This window comes from Castanea sativa, chromosome 8 (assembly GCF_040712315.1).
Source record: "Castanea sativa cultivar Marrone di Chiusa Pesio chromosome 8, ASM4071231v1".
NCBI classification, from domain to species: domain Eukaryota; kingdom Viridiplantae; phylum Streptophyta; class Magnoliopsida; order Fagales; family Fagaceae; genus Castanea; species Castanea sativa.
In genome coordinates this window covers 21,707,471-21,723,932 of record NC_134020.1, presented here as the reverse complement: position 1 = coordinate 21,723,932, position 16,462 = coordinate 21,707,471, and the positions used below count along the sequence as shown (strand labels likewise).

At 37.5% G+C, this 16,462-nt stretch overlaps 1 protein-coding gene across 1 annotated transcript; it reads right to left on the bottom strand.

Moving 5' to 3' along the window:
• Positions 1-13,989: 13,989 nt before the first annotated feature.
• LOC142605665 (replication factor C subunit 1-like) lies at positions 13,990-16,462 on the bottom strand. Its single transcript, XM_075777096.1, has 6 exons — positions 16,430-16,462; positions 16,181-16,302; positions 15,885-16,092; positions 15,358-15,411; positions 14,959-15,130; positions 13,990-14,396 (listed from the first exon to the last, which is right to left on the bottom strand). Exons 1-5 carry the CDS (start codon positions 16,451-16,453, stop codon positions 15,011-15,013), a joined length of 528 nt encoding a protein of 175 aa, XP_075633211.1. The 5' UTR covers positions 16,454-16,462; the 3' UTR covers positions 13,990-14,396; positions 14,959-15,010.

Here is a 16,462-nt window from a genome sequence, read left to right as displayed (position 1 = left end):
TGAATTCAATTCCACTACTTTATGGAAACAAGAAAATTTGCCAACTTTATTCCCCTCGTCCTTTCAGTTTTCACAGGTCATTTTCTTTTAATCTTAAATTAGGAATTGAACAATATTACCGGATTTAGCAGGGAAATAAAGTATGAAATGTAGCAACTGACTGTCGTAGTTGCCAAAGACAGCAGAGTAGAATGACATGTAGAATTTCTGGTGTTGTTTAAGCCTATATGCTTGGGCAATTAATTAGAATGTTAATCTTGTGACTTACATTTAGTCACACTTCCTATAGTGAAGATAAGTTATACTGTCAACTTGTCAAGGTTAGTGCATTTATCAATGGTATTGGTATGGAAAATTAATATTACTACAATAATTGTTGGTATTGGAAGATCACTATCAGGTTTATTGGTTGATTTAGTGACTGTCTAAGTTTTAAGAGCTGAGTGTTCGTCTGTTGGTTGTTTTAGGACAGCATAAGCAGGCTCTTCAGTGCTTGAAAGTGTCCTCTACTTCCTCACATGCTCAAGAAACTCTAGTATGCAGCTTCTGCGAGCGTGACTGTTACTTGGCATGTATCATGTGCAACTGCTGCTACTCTGATCCCATCTGCCTTTTTCATGGTATGAGAATATTGCTAGAGATCTTAATTTCATTGAAAATGTACATTCCTCTGAATGTCATATTTTGTTACCACACCTAAAAGCAGATCCATTTATTTGTCTTTAACTGTGTTTAAATCAAGTATTTTGTTTTCTGCTGCAGTTAAGGGACAATTAGTTTTCTACAAGTAAAATTCAGAAACTGTGTTTAAATCATCTAGGCTTATATTTTTCTACAAGTAAAATTAAAATATTTTAAATTTCATGTTAATTTAATATAAATACTTTTGTTTCGATAAAGTGTTTAGACACATGATTAATCTACTATGACATTGGTTTTACTAATCCTAATCATGTGACACAGAGATTGATTTGCTTAATTGTTCATGTAGGGAAAAATGTACCATTTTCTTGGGGGAGGACATATCAGCAATGGAAGATGCAGCTCAAAAATTTGAGCGAGAAGAAGAAATTTCACTGGAACTTCAAAAAGAAACCAAATTTGAACATGACATGTTCATAAAATCAAGTAAATATTCTTTCTATAATGAAGGATCTGCTCCATATTGCAAGGTGAGATTTGAATCAAAGCTTGAAATTATCTTAATTACTCCAGGATAGTTATATATATGCCATGCTATGTCAAATTTATGTGTTTTCTGGGAACAGTTAATAAATGCAAACTGCTCCTTCAGGATTTTTCACAGATACATTGAAGATATAAAGAATAAAGAAAACTTATTAAGATAATCTATTCATCAGAACATTGAAGATTCTTCGTCCTAATCAAAGCATTTTTGTTAAATACCTGAGGGTGCAATCTGAAAACATCAACCTAAGCACTAAATTGTGTTTAAAGATTTCTTTATCATTCTCTATGTTACATATAGACTGTTTATCTAAGTACTACATAGTCTACATTAATATTTTTTCACTTATAATTTTAAAGAGGATCCACAATTTGATGCACTTCACTCTCGTGCTAAAAGTATAAAGTTCATTTTCCAGAAAATTAGAGTCATTGAATTAATTCAATTCCACTATAGTATGAAAACAAGAAAATTTACTAATTTTTTTCCCCTCATCCTTTCAGCGTTGTTAATTCCAGCGCTTTTTCCAAGAGCATTGTATAAAAAGCTACACACCATTTAGATAGAGCCAAGTGTGATAACCGATAAGCCAAGAAATTCATGGAGAAAGGGATTAAAATGACTAAAGCTAAAGCTTTAATGACATGATAAGCCTGGAAATACCATAAAAGGTGGGATCAAATGTCTGAAAATATGGGTGTGATAGAATTGGAAAATATGCCAAAGGAGGGTTAAAACACATTTGACAAGCCTCAAGCCTCGAGCCTACAGCCACGTTAAGAACTACTTAGACAGTGTTGGAAATTCAAGTTTTTGTAAGAGTGAGGTTCTCGTATTCATTTTGCTGAAGTATGCCTTTTTGGGAAGTTTGAAGAAGATTTCTACAAGCCATAACCTTTTAGTCAAGGTGTAATATCAATCTCTCCAATTAGCTAATGCCAAAAATTACCAAGCAATTAAGAAAATTTTGGGCAATGTTGGAGATTCATTTGTATTGACCATCCAATGAATTCTTGTTCAGTAGATGCACACAAATTGTATTTAAATTTTTTTTTTTCCTTTAATGTAATTCTTTGTTACATAAATGTTATTGAAGTTTTCATTCAACTCTCTCTCTCTCTCCGATGCAACATATCACATATGTCTCTTATGAATTATGTTAAAGGAATTTCTAACGAAGCGAAATATGGACTTGCATCAAATGTTGAATGCGAACCATTATTCAAATAGTTCAAAGCAAAATTAATATTTTAAAAGGGAATTCAGTGACAAATTTTTCTAGTAAATCATAAACATTATTGTTCATCGGAAATTAAAACGTGAAAACATAAGTAGCCATAAATTGTGAGACAGATTGTCAGATTGTTATATAGTATAATTTTAAGACCAAAAATACACTTTTTTCACTATTAGAGAATGAAGTTATTTTTATTTTGGCTCTATATGTTTTAAAACTTTTATTTTGATCATTCAAGTTTGATTGGGGAAAAATGCAATGACATCCCAAAAAAAAAAAAGGACAAACCAATAGATGCCTCAATTTGACATACATGTGAAGTTTTAGGAAGTAATTTGGTTAAGATAAAAGTTCAAGGGTGTAATGGCCACCATCTCGAAGTTTAGGAGGGTGTTATGACATTTTTCTTATTTGATTATATTTTTATATAGGTCATGCCATTAATTTCTATTAGTAATTACTAATTTGACTATTTATAATATGATTTTTTAGCCAAGAACAACAAAATTCTTGCTCACCACATCATTCTAGAGCTAGTATCTTATGAAATAGTTAAACATAAAAGACATTTAACAATCAGATACTACCTTACTAAGAGAAATAGACAACAAAGTCATTTGAAGGGTTAAAATAAATATTTTGAAATACAAATGGTCACAATGTAAACTCCAAACTTTAAGGACCAAAATTGTACTTGAGTTTAATTTTAAAGGAACTAAAATATTGATCTCAAAATTTTGGGGATGAGACCATTAAATTAGGAGACACGTTCCTACACTTATCTACCTTCAGGTTTTTTTTTTTTCTTTTCTTTTCTTACACACTTTTTATTTATTTATGAGAAATGCTGTAATTTTAAATAACTTACTTAAAAAATCAATACATCTTGAGTCAAAGCGTACTAAATAGGTGTAGGGATATTCTCAATCCATGTTACAAAAGTTTCTAAACCTTTGGCATGTTGTGACAAGAAATGGGCTGGCTTATTTCCGTTTCGTCGAACGTGTGTGAGCTGTACAGCCCTGAAGCCTTGAAGCCATAGAATACATGAACAGACAATATTCTGTATTGTTGCTGGAGGTGTGATAGAGCCCGTGAGAGACCTGTGGAGCACCTCCGAGTCAGTCTCAAACACAACATCGCGTAACCCGATGTCCCAAGCAAAATCAGTTCCCTCTTCCATGGCTTTTGCCTCAGCTTCCAACGGACCCAATCAGGGGCGGAGCCACATAGTGGCTTGGAGGGGCCATGGCCCCTGCAAAAAAAAAAATCCATTAGAGTAGCTATAAAAGCTAATTGGGCCCCCCAATATTTGTCATCCGGCCCCCCACCATGCCCATAATATCTCTTCTATTCTAAGGCCCAGCTTTAGTTTTAGCCTTATGTACTCCAAATAAAACAAAAAACTAACCCACAACCCACTTAATACTCAAGTCCAAACGCTAACAATACAACTACACTTTCTCTCTGTCTCAAAAAACCCACCCAGCACCTCACTTCTATAATTTCGGTCAAAAAAAAAAAAAAAAAAACCCACCCCACCGAATCCCATTCCCTTGACTTCTTATTCTTTTATTTTTTTTGATAGACTTCCCACTCCGCTGCCTACCAGAGTTTCAACTCCCAAAACTCAGCATCAGTCCTCGTCCCCACAATCTAAAAAAAATACTGACCAATTTTTTCTTTCTTCTTGCTTTCTAAAACAAATCACCCAATATATTTTATTGTTAAATTTCAGGATTTGGAACTTGGTGACTGTCTAGTGAGTTTTCTTCTATTTCTTAAGCATTAGACATTCATCTCTTTTTAGTGTCATTTTTTAATTTTCTCAACTATCTACACCTAAATATTCACATGTTCTTTATATTTTCATAGATTTTTAGAGAAATACATGATTGAAGGCATGGGGAGATTGTTTGTGATGAGTCTTGAAAGGAAGATCTAAAGTTGTAGGCAAAGGCAGTAGGCATTGCCACATAGCTCACACCCATCTTTGCACTTTGTGAAGACAAAGTTTCTAAAGTAAAATTGTTTTGATTCATTACTTATTTTTTATTAGTTAGATATCATGTGATGTGGCTATAGGTGTTGTTAAATTATCTGGTTTATATTGTGTAACAATACTTGTGTGTTTAATTTTTGTTTTTGTTTGAGGGGTTATTATTAATTAAAGCCGTATTAAAAATAGGTTGATTGTTTAAATTATAGTGGAAATTTTTTTTTCTTGAGTATGAATATAAAAATTTCTAATTAAAATTTTATTTTTTAAAGTTCTTTTCAGGTTAATTTTTGAGTCATATTCTTAAAGTTAAAAGAATTATGAGCAAACGAAAAACAATTGATGCATTCTTTAAGAAAAAAGATGTTAGCAATTCAGAAATTAGGACACTTGTAGCTGTAGAAACAAATGTTGATACTTCAATGTTTGATGAATACCCCTCCAAATGTTCAAGAATTCAATTCGGAAGAGATAGATCGATCCAAGATCACGTAAACAAATATGTGAATTCCCTATCAACAAACAAGATGAAATTCGACGAGCTTATTTCAAAGAATGTCCATATCAACCTAAAAATATAGACTATCCATACAATGATGATACTCATCGTTGTTGATTTCAACCTTCATGGTTTGAATCACATTCACATAGGGATTGGTTGGAATACTCACCTTCAACGGATGCTATGTATTATCTACCTTGCTACCTTTTTAGTAAGAAACCAATAAGTCATCTCGGATCAGATGCATTCATTTCAACAGATTTTAATAATTGGAAAAAGGTGAATGATGGAATGAATTGTCCTTTATTTCATTATGTAGGGAAAGATGGACTCCCCACATAAAATTGATGTGATATGTTACGAAGATTTAAAGAATTATTCACGACATATTGACAAGCTAATTGAGAAACAAGCGTTAAAAGAATTAGAGAATAATCAGTTGTGACTCAAAACCTTAATAGAGGATGCTTGATGGCTGGCATTCTAAGTTTGTGCTTTACATCGGCCTCCATGTAAAAATTCCTGGCTACGCCCCTGGACCCAATGGTACCCACAGTTTCTTACTCATTGCCGCCAGACATTGTATTGTATGATCCCGGGCTACAACGTACAACCCCTACTCCCACCGCGTCGAGATGTTGAAATACGGCACCGTCGACATTCACCTTATACCAGGGGTTGTGTGGCGGAGCCCAAGTTGTAGGTGTGGCGATGGTTGGTACTTGGTATCGTAATCCTGTGGTTCGCAAGCCGATTTTCTTCAAGCGAGTTGATTGCCAACTGCAGAATGACTGCGCTGGTTTGCCGTGATCCTCCTGTGCGAGCTTTGTTGCGATTCAGCCATAGACTCCATGCAACAGTGACAACCAAACTCAGCAATTCATCCCCAACGTGTTGATTGAATATCAAGTGCCAAAGGAGGTCAAGGAAACTGTCGAACCTCAAACCATGGCTGTGAACACGTATGTCTGAAGCTCGCCAAACTTCCTGGGCTTTGTTACACTCCCATAGAGCATGTCCCGTTGTCTCTACTCCAATGCCGCATGCCTCACAGGTTGGGTCATCAAGGACTTTATTTAAGTATAGGTTGGACATTGTTGGTTCCTGATATTCTTGCATGCTCTCCATGCAAACCATTGGATCTTGCTTTGTACTTTGAGGCGCCATAAAGGGGGGAATGTGCAGATTAGCAGTGTGGATGGCATGAATATAGTAAGTTAGGCATTGTTTGAAACTATAAAGGAAAATAACAACTTGAGTTTTTGAAACTCGAGATTCACATAATAAATCGAGTCTCAAAAACTCGCTTTATGCTCGCTTTGGGCTTGCTGAGGTGGACAAAATGCCACCTGGATCTCGAGTTTCTAAAACTCGTTTTAAGTCGGATTAAACTCGAGTTTTATAAACTCGAGTTTTACTATATCTTATTTTGAAATTATTTTTGTTATACGCATGGAACTCGAGTCTTAGAGACTCGAGTTTTATGATAGTAACTCGAGCCTTATAGACTCGATTTCCTCTGGACATGTTTATTTAAAAACTCAGCCCGTGGCATTAACTCTCACAGAAACTCACCCTCAGTAACAACACACAAAGAAAATCTAAAACAGAGCTCTCAGCCTCACTAACTCTCACTCACTCACCCTCACTAACTCTCACTCACCCATAACTCTCTCACACCATAACTCTCTCACACCACTCACTCTCACAAAACCACATTGTCTACTCTCACTGCTCTTCCCTCTCAGCAAATTCATATCTAAGGTAAGGGTTTGCATAATTTGATTGTCATTGTAGTTGGGTATGTTGTCTATGGGTGTGGGTTAAAGAGTTTTACCATTTATTTTGTAGATAGTTAACATAACTTAGTTAATTTATCAATATTGTGAATTATAGAACTTTGTTTTGTTAGTGTTAATTTTTTGAGTATTTATTTGTATAGTTTTTGTTATCAAAATTTTATTCATCATTTTATTTTTATCATGATCTTACAAATTTCTTTGACTTTATTTATCATTGGTTTGGGTATGAAATGGGTAGTGAATGAATGTAATGAATGGGAATGGGTATGTAATTATCAAAATTTTATTCATCATTTCTAGGCTTTTATTTTTATCATGATCTTTCAAGTTTTTTTGACTTTATTTATCATTGGTTTGGGTATGAAATGGGTAGCGAATGAATGTAGTGAATGGGTATGTAATCATGCTCCTCTACCCACCTAGTTCTTTCAGAACCCTTTTAGGCATTATAGGTCACCACACAATGGAGTAATAGATAATTCCGTCTCTCCATCCACTAGGATTAGAAGGTTTACATCTTGGCCTTTAGATATTAATGGGCACTCTATAACCTGGCTTGAATATGTTCATTGGTAAGATTGCATTACTTTTTTCCCTCACTTTACGACTATGTGATTTAACTAACATAGGACTTGACTTGAACAGGTTCACAATGCCTGATATTGTTATAATCATATACCATGGTGGTCTGCTTAAGAATCCCAATGCGAACAAGGGATTGCCATTTGAGGGGCCGGGTATGAAAACCTATTATGCCCAAGTTGATCGTAGGTTGAAAACCCTTGATGAATTGAAGATATTTGTCATGGAAGAGTTGTGTAAGAATCCTGATGCGTACAACATGCAAATTACTTATCGTATGCCAAATGAAATCATGAAGCACCGGATTAATTACAAGTATATGCTGATAGAAAAAGACAAACATGTGAAGATCATGTTTGACAAGTTGGAGAGTATAGCTGAAGTAAGTAACATTGAGTTGTACATACAGTTGGAGCCGCGTGCAGTATGGCAAGAGGATATCCAACAAACAACCACAAGCTTACAAGTTGCGCTTCCGGATGCTCAATATGAGTATTCTACACATGTAGAGGATGATGATGTTCATGCTGATGGAGATGATGATGATGATGACGACGACGACTATGTTGATGAGACTACTGCCGTTAACAATGATGATGACGATGATGATGACGACGACGACTATGTTGATGAGACTACTGTCGTTAACAATGATGATGACGATGATGATGACGACTATGTTGATGAGAATCTTGCCATTAACGGTGAAGATTTTGCCGATAAAGATGACTATGAAGACATGATTGAGAGAGGGGACTTTCGGGACTTTGGGGACTTTGAGAGGGACATTGATGACGATGAGACATTGGACGGTGGTGAACCTGATGCAGCCAATGTTATTAGTGTCCAAAATATTACAAACACAATCCCTACCTACGCACCTCTTGCGTTGTCATTCTCTGCAAATACTTGGAAAAATATGGTTGATCCTTCGCATATTGAGATGCCATTTGTGTCTACTTGGAGAGAGGGGATGAATTTGTGCAAAGGGTTGACTTTTGCCAGTAAAGTGGAGGTGAAGCGCGTATTAACAATTTGTGCCCTCAAGGAAAACAAACACTTTAAGATCACGAGGTCGACGAGGAAAAATTTTTGTGCGAAATGCGTGCATGAGTCATGCAAGTGGTATGTCTACGCAGTTATGAAGCCCGAGCTCCAAAATCTATGGATGGTCACCGTGTATGTGGGTCCTCACACGTGTATACCGACTGGGGTGTGAAATGATGGTAGAATGATGAGTTGTAATTTTATTGCAGCAGAAATCCATAACAAGTTACTTGAGGATCACACCACTCAAATTAAGCATCTCAGATCTCTGATAGAGGCGAAATATAATGGCCATAAGCCTTCTTACTACAAGGTATGGGATGCGAAACAAAAGGCGATTGCGCTTATGTTTGGAGATTGGGAAGAATCTTACCAAGGCTGCAAAAGTTGCTAATGGCGTATATTGATCAGGACCCGACTACCCAGTTTTGTGTCACACCCACCGATGAAGATCACACCGTATTGTTGCATTATGTGTTTTGGTCTTTCGGTCCATGCATATCAGGATTCAAATACTGCAAGCCGGTTATCAGTATTGATGGGACCCATCTGTATGGTAAATATCAGGGAAAGTTGTTGGTCGCAATGGCAACCGATGCTAACAACAAGGTATTCCCTCTCGCCTTTGCTGTTGTGGATTGTGAGTCAGAGTCCAGTTGGAGGTGGCCTTTACGATGCCTCAGAGAAACAATTGGCCACTTGATACCTGACGACGGCATTTGCATAATTTCTGACCGACATCTCGGTATCAAAAACGCCATTGCAAACTGGCCTAGAAGGGATGATGGAAAAGCAGGGGTATTTCATAGATATTGTCTTCGACATGTTGCTAGCAACTTCAACACCCATTTTCAGAACTCGACTCTAAAGTCAGCGGCGTTGAAAGCGGGATATGCTAGTCAGGTAGTTAAATTTGCTACCATAATGGACTCCATTAAGCAGGTGGAAATTGAGGCCATTAGGAAGAAGAAGAAGCTGACGGGGAGGGATGGTAAGGAAAAGAATCAAGATTATCTTCCATACACATACCTAATGAGCGAGGATGTGGACATGTGGACCCAGTCATACGATGGTGGGAGACGTTTTGGAGCAATGACAACCAATATATCAGAGTGTTTCAATGGTGTGCTGAAAGGTGCACGGGGCCTTCCTATTGCCGCGTTGGTTGAGTTCACTTGGAACAAACTTGTTCAATATTTCCACGACCGGCACAAAGAATACCATTATGAGTTGTCAGAGGGTAAGAAATGGAGTGAATATGCCTTATCCACGTGGGATGGAAATAAGCGTAAATCTGAGAAACACTATCTCAAGCCATTTAGCAATGAAGAGCTGATATTTCAAGTAGTTACCCAACTCAACATGTGTAGCGCAGGAGGGGGAAACCACAGTTACGAAGTTCGGTTACGGGAAAAAACATGCAGTTGTGGGAAATGGCAAAATATAGGGATCCCGTGTTCACATGCAATTAGAGTATGTGACTATTTACATATTGATTCGACCACGTATATTCACCCATGTTATGGTTTGAACCATGCCCTTAACACTTATGAGCATGCATTTGTGGTTCCTAAGTCACAATCATTATGGAGGGATCCCATGGGGCCAAAGTGGTTGCCTAATCCGGCATTGTTGCGGGCCAAAGGTCGACCGGTGAAGTCACGAATAAGGAATGAGATGGATGGAGTAAGGAATAAGGATCAAGAACCGGGATGGCGGAGGGAGGACGCAGATTTGATAGAGAGTCAACCGAAGCAGACATGTGGACTGTGTCATGCTTCCAGGCTTAACCGCAGAAAATGTCCGCAGTCCCGCGGTGCTTCCACACGCGGCCATGTTCCACACTAGGTAGGCTGGCAAAAATTTATGCATCGGTTAAATAATTGTTGTTCATTCGATGTTTACCTAATGTTTACTATCTTGTCTCCTAACGTAAATACTCTACGTTTTTCAGGCATCCTTCCATGGACGACGTTTTTGTCATGCGGACCGCTGATCTTAGGAAAAGTGACTACGTTGTATTGGCTCTATGTGAACTTTTTGATTGTTGTTGAATGTACTTGTAATTCTCTATCCAATGTACCTCTATGAAGATTGTGATTTGAGTAGTATGGTTAGAATTGCAAATTAAGCGTGGTTGGACATGTTTAGAATGGTGATATATTGAGAATGACTTTTGTTGTGATTTGAGTGCATTTACATTGTAAAACAATGCCTGAAACAGAGCATTTTCTGCTGGGGAAAAAAAAATTTGCCCAGTGAAAATCGAGTTTTAGAGACTCGAGTTCCACTGGGCAAATTTTTTTGAAATAGGGCATGCCTCTCTGCCTCTCTGCCTGAAACAGAGCATGTTGTTGGGGAAAAAAATTTGCCCAGTAAAAATCGAGTTTTAGAGACTCGAGTTCCACTGGGCAAATTTTTTTGAAACAGGGCATGCCTCTCTGCCTGAAACAGAGCATGCTGTTGGGGAAAAAAATTTGCCCAGTAAAAATCGAGTTTTAGAGACTCGAGTTCCACTGGGCAAATTTTTTTGAAACAGGGCATGCCTCTCTGCCTCTCTGCCTGAAACAGAGCATGCTGTTGGGGAAAAAAATTTGCCCAGTAAAAATCGAGTTTTAGAGACTCGAGTTCCACTGGGCAAATTTTTTTGAAATAGGGCATGCCTCTCTGCCTCTCTGCCTGAAACTGAGCATGCTGTTGGGGAAAAAAATTTGCCCAGTGAAAATCGAGTTTTAGAGACTCGAGTTCCACTGGGAAAATTTTTTTGAAACAGGGCATGCCTCTCTGCCTGAAACAGAGCATGCTGTTGGGGAAAAAAATTTGCCCAGTGAAAATCGAGTTTTAGAGACTCGAGTTCCACTGGGCAAATTTTTTTGAAACAGGGCATGCCTCTCTGCCTCTCTGCCTGAAACAGCGCATGCTGTTGGGGAAAAAAATTTGCCCAGTAAAAATCGAGTTTTAGAGACTCGAGTTCCACTAGGCAAATTTTTTTGAAACAGGGCATGCCTCTCTGCCTCTCTGCCTGAAACAGAGCATGCTGTTGGGGAAAAAAATTTGCCCAGTGAAAATCGAGTTTTAGAGACTTGAGTTCCACTGGGCAAATTTTTTTGAAACAGGGCATGCCTCTCTGCCTCTCTGCCTGAAACAGCGCATGCTGTTGGGGAAAAAAATTTGCCCAGTAAAAATCGAGTTTTAGAGACTCGAGTTCCACTAGGCAAATTTTTTTGAAACAAGGCATGCCTCTCTGCCTCTCTGCCTGAAACAGAGCATGTTGTTGGGGAAAAAAATTTGCCCAGTGAAAATCGAGTTTTAGAGACTCGAGTTCCACTGGGCAAATTTTTTTGAAACAGGGCATGCCTCTCTGCCTCTCTGCCTGAAATAGAGCATGCTGTTGGGGAAAAAAATTTGCCCAGTGAAAATCGAGTTTTAGAGACTCGAGTTCCACTAGGCAAATTTTTTTGAAACAAGGCATGCCTCTCTGCCTCTCTGCCTGAAACAGAGCATGTTGTTGGGGAAAAAAATTTGCCCAGTGAAAATCGAGTTTTAGAGACTCGAGTTCCACTGGGCAAATTTTTTTGAAACAGGGCATGCCTCTCTGCCGCTCTGCCTGAAACAGAGCAGTTGGGGAAAAAATATTTGCCCAGTGGAACTCGAGTTTTAAAGACTCGAGTTCCTTTGGTATCTCGATTCTTTAATACTGGAGTTATAGTGGAAAATAAAATCGGTCCATTTGGTCTAATTTGGTCTGATTTGGTCTGATTTGGTCTGATTTTGGTCTAATTTGGTCTAATTTGGTCTGATTTGGTCTGATTTGGTCTTATTTGGTCTTATTTGGTCTCATTCGGTCTGATTTGGTCTTATTTGGTCTGATTTGGTCTAATTTGGTCCATTCAGTCCACTTTGTTCCATTTTGGTCAGGAAGATCCATCTTTGTGTACTTACATATATAATTGGAGACAACAAGTTTAGGTTAAGAGCCCTTATTCAAAATCTAAATTTATTAAAACAAATTCTCGAGTTTGGGGGTCAGCTGTCCACCATTGCTACACTGATATTCATAGTGCTACATGTGCTGCTGAATAGCTCGGCACTGTTGAACCCTATCTAGTCATATCATTCACACTCACGTCAATACACAGATTTGCATCATTTTGCAATGCACTGTTTTCAAGGATGCAGAAGACCCCTGAAAAGTTTATGATGCATTTAACACAACTCGGTATTGTCTTGTCAAGTTCATGTCAGATGAAACACAAGCATGCTAAATACTCTTCACATGAATACTGTTCAGCTGAATAGTCATGGCAGTACACTGCAACTACTGCCCAGAATAAGAGAATCTCACTGTGACATTGGGAACATTTGAACAAAAAATTCGTGCAGTGGTTTTCCAGCCTGTATTGACATGACAAGCCTGAATATATTAAATTTTATTATTGAATACACAGTGGAATGAGGTTATAAATGTACCACAATTCTTTTCTTATTCCTACACCACTAACTTTGTAGGTTGAGTAAGCTATGAGTCGCAACGCCTCAACATCATCTCGTACACGTAGAAACAAGTTTCAATCTACTTCAACAAATGAATTATCACAAGTTCCAGCAGATCAACAACTACAAACATACACAGACCACTATGGAGGGAAATGGGTTGGAAAGAAGAGAGATTTCGTAAATATGCCAATATACACGTACGAGAGTCTTGGAAGCGTTGGCCACATCATGGTCGGCAAACCTACAAAACTAAGTACAGATACCACCGCAATGGAGTTCACCGTAGCAGAACCACCATGGTCAACCCTATACGAGAAGAGGTGTGAGTTAGAGGTGTATTGTCGATGGCACGGGTTACGAGTTCCTAAGGCACGCTCAGCCGAGTTACCTAGAAATGAACCTGCCAACATACTTGCTCGCCTTGAACAAGAGAACAATCAAATGCAAAGGCGGCTAGACCGTTTTCATGCAGTCCAAAAAGCTAGGAAGCATCTAAAGGGGAAGGCGCAAGAGCGAGCCATGAAGTCTATTAATGAAATTACTGCGTTAGATGATGAAAGTGACATTTCAGACTTCTCAGATTCAAGCAATGATGACTTCCAAAAATTTCTACCTACGAACATTCAACGTTGTTGTTGATGTATACACGTTTTGTGCAATACAAAATGTTGTTGATCGTGAGGGCAAATGATCCTATTGTACGTGCACCTTTTGCAAATCTAAAGATGAATTGTTCATTACTTTTGGCTAAATACCAAGCATACTAAATAATTGATGCCTTCAATAACCACAAGGTCCACAACTTACTCACTGAGGATTTCTTTTTCATATTTCCCCCTTTCATTTTCACAAAATTTTGAACCATCCTATTCTTAAAAAGAGATGTTGATAATAGGTATCCATATTATTACTTTTCTTCTAATGATGGTATCAATTAAAATTTACCATGAATGTTTCACTAGATTCTCTCGATGTTTTTTCCCCCCTTCTTCTTCTTTGGTTTATCAAAGGGATTAAAAATAATCTTCCATTCACTAAAAAGGAATCACAAGAAAAAAGAATTTACTCGCTTATCACCTTTACTAAAATATAAGTATTAAAATCTGAAATCCGATAATTGACCAATGAGCAGGAATATATGAATCAACAACGCCACCCTCAATGAGGTGCAAATATATCAATTTGTTCGGACCTGTAATTGGTCCAGAGAAGAGACTATGATGACAACAAGCAGCTTTCAATTTACTTAAACCCATTTAGATTGAATAATAAATATATCCAGCAAGATATGGTACATGAACCATTCTCAAATATAAAATGGTCTCTAATCATCTTCACAACAAATTTTGTATTCACTGTGAATGTTTTCTAGGCCAACCCAAAAAATTAAGAACCCAAAGCCGAAGGATCCTTCAATTGAAGACACCAGCCTTGTACAATCTGCAGATTCTCAGAAGAGGAAATCATTAATGCACTTCTCACTCATGCTCAGGTCAATCCGCTCATCCATCCTCAACTTCCCCGCATTAAAACCAAACAGCCTACAATCACATGGAAAGGGTGAAGTGTAATTGTCAAAACTTGATAAAGGACAAGGTACAAAGCCTACAAATTAGTACGAGGCATGCATATATGTGATCATTTAAACTAGAAAAAAACAGGGCAACCAAAAATCTCCCAACTAACAGAAACATCACAAGAAGATACAAAGTAATTTCATATTCTGGGTCTAGAAGCTCTACCATTTCCCAAACCTCAATGGTAAAATTATTAATCAAGGTATACTTAATAGGGCTTTGTTTAGTTAGACACTCGGTCTAGACCCTCATTTCTATCTCCACCACATGCATAGCTGAATCCCAATCTCACGAATAGAAAGATTCCATATATACAGACCAAAATAGTAGGAGTCATGACAAGAGTATGTATTTGAATTACACTATTAGAAATAATATATTATGTGGTCGCAGCACCTTTCTGAAGATATTAGAGCCTTTCTCATCCAAAAATAATATGGGAAAACCATGAAACTACACAATGAATTAGATGAGACCAGAACATGGTCAACATTTCTAAAGTAAAATAGGATCATTAATGGCATACTTGTCAACAGCAGTGAAAAGAACTATATCTTCGTCCTTTGCACTGCTAAGAATCACATTGGCCTAATGTCATCATATTTAATGACTGACACGGAGAGGCTCATATATTGCAACTGGTTTACTGCCATGCGCATATCTCCATTAACTCTGTCTGCAAGTTCCTCAAGAGCAATCTAAAACAATAAATAGTGAAAAATTCAGTGAATATATTATTGCTTAAAATTAATAAAAAGGAGACTCACAAGGCTAAAAAAATAAAATATTACATGTCAGAAAACAGCAAAACTATCCACTTCACCACTATAAACTTTTTTTTTTTGTTGATAAGTCACTATAAACATTCACTTACGTAGCTATGACCAATTACAAATATAAACTAAAGCATTGATGGAGTATTTACCTGATTAACTTGAAGCCCTTCTGCAGTTGCAACTTGCATTAACCTCTTTGCCATCTACCATAAACGAAATTTGGCATTAGTAACTCGGCAATTAGCCGTAGTGGCCTTAAAAATTTAGAACACCAAAAATTTATTTTCCATCACATGGGCATATGCATCCCACACACACATATAGAGTCAAGGCATGCCCAATATCAAGGATCACATGGCCTCCCATTTGTTAAGTTCCATACTTAAATGCTATTCGAGATGCATCAACAAAACTAATCCAAATCTCGGATAAAAGTTTCATGTGGGTACCAATGGGAAACTATGAAATGCCAACAAGTGTGCCTGTGTAAAAAGCACAAAGGGAATATTCTAACCATAAGCACTAACTCTAGTCATTTAAACTTCATCACATAAACAAATAACAAGAGAAGGTCAATTCAGCAAATACCACATGAAAGGACAAGATCACAACTATGTTCAATTTCATGCATAAAAAAAAGTACTCTAAAAACAATTATAGAAATCAGAACAAAAACCTGCTGGTTCGTAGGTTTTCGAAAGTTGAGAAGCAAACAGTAGTTCACAAGACTTTTTAGTTTCTGACTATATCGATCATTACAAATGCAGATAATAGGAATTTTGGAAATCTTGATGCTAGCAATAAGGTCAGCAACTCCACCCCTATCTCCAGCAGACATCTCATCAACCTCGTCCATAATCAGCACAGTTTTTGGATGCTTTGATCTGCAACTTCAACAATAAACTTTAGCAGAAATTTCAAACAATCATATTCTATGCGCGTATGTGAGATATTAATAAATGCAAGACCAACCGATCCATGTTGACACTGAAGGCCTCATTGCTGACAAGTTCCTTTATAGAATTCGCATTGCTTCCACCAATTCCTTTCTCAATTTTGGCATCAACCTTCCCACCATTGTCACTAGCATTTACCTAAACGAAATAAGGGAGATCAGGAGGGCAAATGAAAAATCATACCATTGATTTATATGTCTTGGGGGTGAAACTCATGATCTAGATGCTCAATAGAAATGTGTATCTTGGTAAAAAATTACCCCACCTCTATTGCCTGGAAATCGAGCATCCGACTAAC

Bases quoted from the DNA above. Each gene is read 5' to 3' on its own strand.
- LOC142605665 (XM_075777096.1), bottom strand. From the start codon at position 16,453: ATGCTCGATTTCCAGGCAATAGAG. The intron at 16,093-16,180 runs GTTGGTCTTGCA...TTGAAGTTGCAG, and splicing joins TTCAGTGTCAACATGGATCG to ATCAAAGCATCCAAAAACTG. The intron at 15,131-15,357 runs GTAAATACTCCA...TTATTGTTTTAG, and splicing joins AAGGGCTTCAAGTTAATCAG to ATTGCTCTTGAGGAACTTGC.